The 3119-nt window shown below is 39.4% G+C and overlaps 1 protein-coding gene across 1 annotated transcript in view; it reads left to right on the top strand.

The window, feature by feature from the left end:
• Positions 1-1767: 1767 nt before the first annotated feature.
• Positions 1768-3119, top strand: part of LOC105824049 (zinc finger protein 594-like) — a 29669-nt gene continuing 28317 nt past the window's right edge. The window contains 1 exon segment of the mRNA XM_012661385.1: positions 1768-3098. Coding sequence (XP_012516839.1) covers positions 1780-3098 — 1319 coding nt within the window. The 5' untranslated portion in view covers positions 1768-1779.

Here is a 3119-nt window from a genome sequence, read left to right as displayed (position 1 = left end):
CTTTTCAGATGACATGATAGTCTATGTAGAAACCCCCAAAACAATTAACAAAAATAACTCCTGACATTATTATAATAAGAGATAACAGCAATGTTTCAGGATACAAGGTTAATATATAAAAGTTGATCACTGTGCAATATACCAGCAATGAATATGTGGAGTTTAAAATCTAAAACACAATACAATTTATATTAGCACATCCCCCAAAATAAAATACTTACATGTAAATGTAACAAAATATGCACAAGATCTATATGAGTAAATCGCAAAGTTCTGATAAAAGAAGTCAAAGAAGAACTAAATTATTCCATGTTCATCAATAGGAAGATTCAATATTAACAAGATGTCAGATTGATCTGCAGATTCAATGAAATCCCAATCAAAATTACATCAAGTTATTCTGCAGATATTGATAAAACAATCCTAAAGTTTATATGGAGAGACAGAAGATACAGACTAGCCAATGTGATATTGAAGGAGAAGAATTGAATTAGAGGATTAACACTACCCAACTTGAAGATTTACTATAAACTACAGTAAACAAGACTAGTTAAATGTGATACTAGTGTGATACTGGTTAAATGAATAGGCAAAAGACCAATGGAATAGAATAGAGTCCAGAAATAAACGCACGTAAATATAGTCAACTGATCTTTGACAAAGGAGCAAAGGCAACACAACAATGGAGCAAAGATAGTCTTATCAACAAATGATGCTGGAACAACTGGGCATCCATAAGCAAAAAATAAATAAATAAGTAAATCTAGACACAGACCTTATATCCTCCACAGAAATTAACACAAAATGGATTGTAGATCTAAAATGCAAAACTACAAAACTCCTAGAAGATAACATAGGAGAAAACCTTAGATGATCCTGTGTATAGCAATGAATTTTTAGATACAAGACCAAAGGAACAATTGATGAAATAATTAATAGATAAGTGGACTTCTTTAAAATTAAAAGGTTCTGCTCTGCAAAAGACAATGTTCATAGGTAAAGAAGACAAGTTACAGACTGGGAGAAAATATTCGCAAAGACACATTTAGAATAACATTCTGATAAAGGACTGTTATCCAAAATATACAAAGAACTCTTAAATTCAACAATAAGAAAGCAAACAACCCACTTAAAACATGGGCAAAAGACCTTAACAAACAAACACCGCAGCAAAGAATATTTAGACATGTCCAATACGCATATAAAAAGGTGTTCCACATTATATGTCATCATGGAGATGCAAATTAAAAAGACAATGAGATAGCGGGATTGGAGATGGTGGCGAAGCCCCCGAGGTGCACGGGCCGCGCGATGGCTGCCGTGGAGGGAGCTCTGATGGAGCGGGAGGCTGGGGGTGGCCTGGAGATTTTCCTCCTGGGCTCCTGACCTGTTTATCCATCAGCTTCCTGGACATTTCCTCCCAGATGCCCCACAGATCTAAAATGAAATGATAACTTTGTATCTGTATCAGTCAGGATCTAGTGCTGGGTGGTGGAAAACACACTGGGCCAGAGCTGGTCCACTGGAAGCCATCAAGCCTCCCATATATTGATATGGTGGCTCCACCAAAAGCAGAACAGCTCACCAGTACCAGGAAGAGAAGCCCTTTGTCTCGGCTACTTCCTGTGAACCAGCTCCAGACTGCCCACCTCCTCCAGTGAATTAATCCACCACCCTTCATGCCTAGCAAGTTTCTTCCCCACCAACAAGGGTGTGTGGTAGCACAGGTTCCTGTGGTAGCCACAGTCTCTCTAATAAGATTCTGAGACCAGGAATAAGATGAAGGAATGGAAGTCAAAGATGGAAATTTCTGAAGAAAAAGATTCAGTGAGGGCAGCAGGAAGACTCCAAAGACAGATGTCCCAGGAATGTGAGTTAGTTGAAACCAGTGATCCTGAGGACAAGTTATTGAGGCATTGGGTAAGCCCCTTAGAGGATGCAGTGAGCCATCTCCCTTCCCAACAGAGAGGTGTCAGTGAAATTAATCTCATCCCCAAGAAAGCCACTACAGGAAAGAGAGGCCATGGATATAATGAAGAAGAAAAAATGCTTCCTGCAGGAGAAAGATCCCATAGATATGTGGTCTGTGGACAAAGCTTCAAACGAAAGTCAGGATTAAATGAACATCAGAAAGTGCATAATGTAAATAAGACCTATGATTGTAAGGAATGTGGAAAAACCTTCTGTCGGAGCTGAGACCTGTTCATACATCAGAGAATTCATATAGGAAAGAAATCATATGTATGTAATGAATGTGGGAAAAATTTTAATCAAAGTTCAAATCTTATTATACACCAGAGAATTCATATAGGAAAGAAACGTTATACATGTCAGGAATGTGGAAAAGACTTCAATCAAATTTCTAACCTGGTTAGACATAAGAGAATTCACAGCGGCGAGAATCCCTGTGAATGTAAAGAGTGTGGGAAGGCCTTTAAGGGAAGCTCAAACCTTGCCCTGCATCAGAGAATCCACAGTGGAGGGAAGCCATATGTATGCAATGAATGTGGGAAGGCCTTCAATCAAAGCTCAGATCTTATTATACATCACAGAATTCACACTGGAGAGAAACCCTATGAATGTTATGACTGTGGACAAACATTCAGTCAAAGTTCACGCCTTGTCACACATCAGAGAATTCATACTGGAGAGAAACCCTTCAAGGGTAATGAATGTGAAAAAGCCTTCAGGCAGCGTTCTCGCCTTACCGAGCACCAGAGACTCCACAGTGGAGAGAAACCATATGAATGTCACGAATGTGGGAAATCCTTCAGTGGGCACACAGCTTTTCTTAAACATCAGAGACTACGTACTGGAAAGGAAATTGAATGTGAAAAAGCTTGCACTTCTGACTTGGAACTTATCAAACAACAGAAAATTCCTAGGGAAGAAAAACTTTATGAATGTACTGAGCGTGGAAAAACTTTCCGGGGAAGTTCAGATCTCGTTCGGCATTGGATGATTCATACTGGAGAGAAACCCTACGAATGTAATGCATGTGGGAAAGCCTTTAGCCAGAGGTCACACCTTGTTACACACCAGAAAATTCATACTGGAGAGAAGCCTTATCAGTGCAATGAATGTGGGAAAGCCTTCAGGCAGCGTTCCCTCCTTACTCA

The sequence above is a fragment of the Propithecus coquereli genome, unplaced genomic scaffold (assembly GCF_000956105.1).
Source record: "Propithecus coquereli isolate 6110/MARCELLA unplaced genomic scaffold, Pcoq_1.0 Scaffold71, whole genome shotgun sequence".
NCBI classification, from domain to species: domain Eukaryota; kingdom Metazoa; phylum Chordata; class Mammalia; order Primates; family Indriidae; genus Propithecus; species Propithecus coquereli.
The sequence above is the reverse complement of the archived record's forward strand: the minus strand, read 5'-3'. Positions and strand labels throughout refer to the sequence as shown.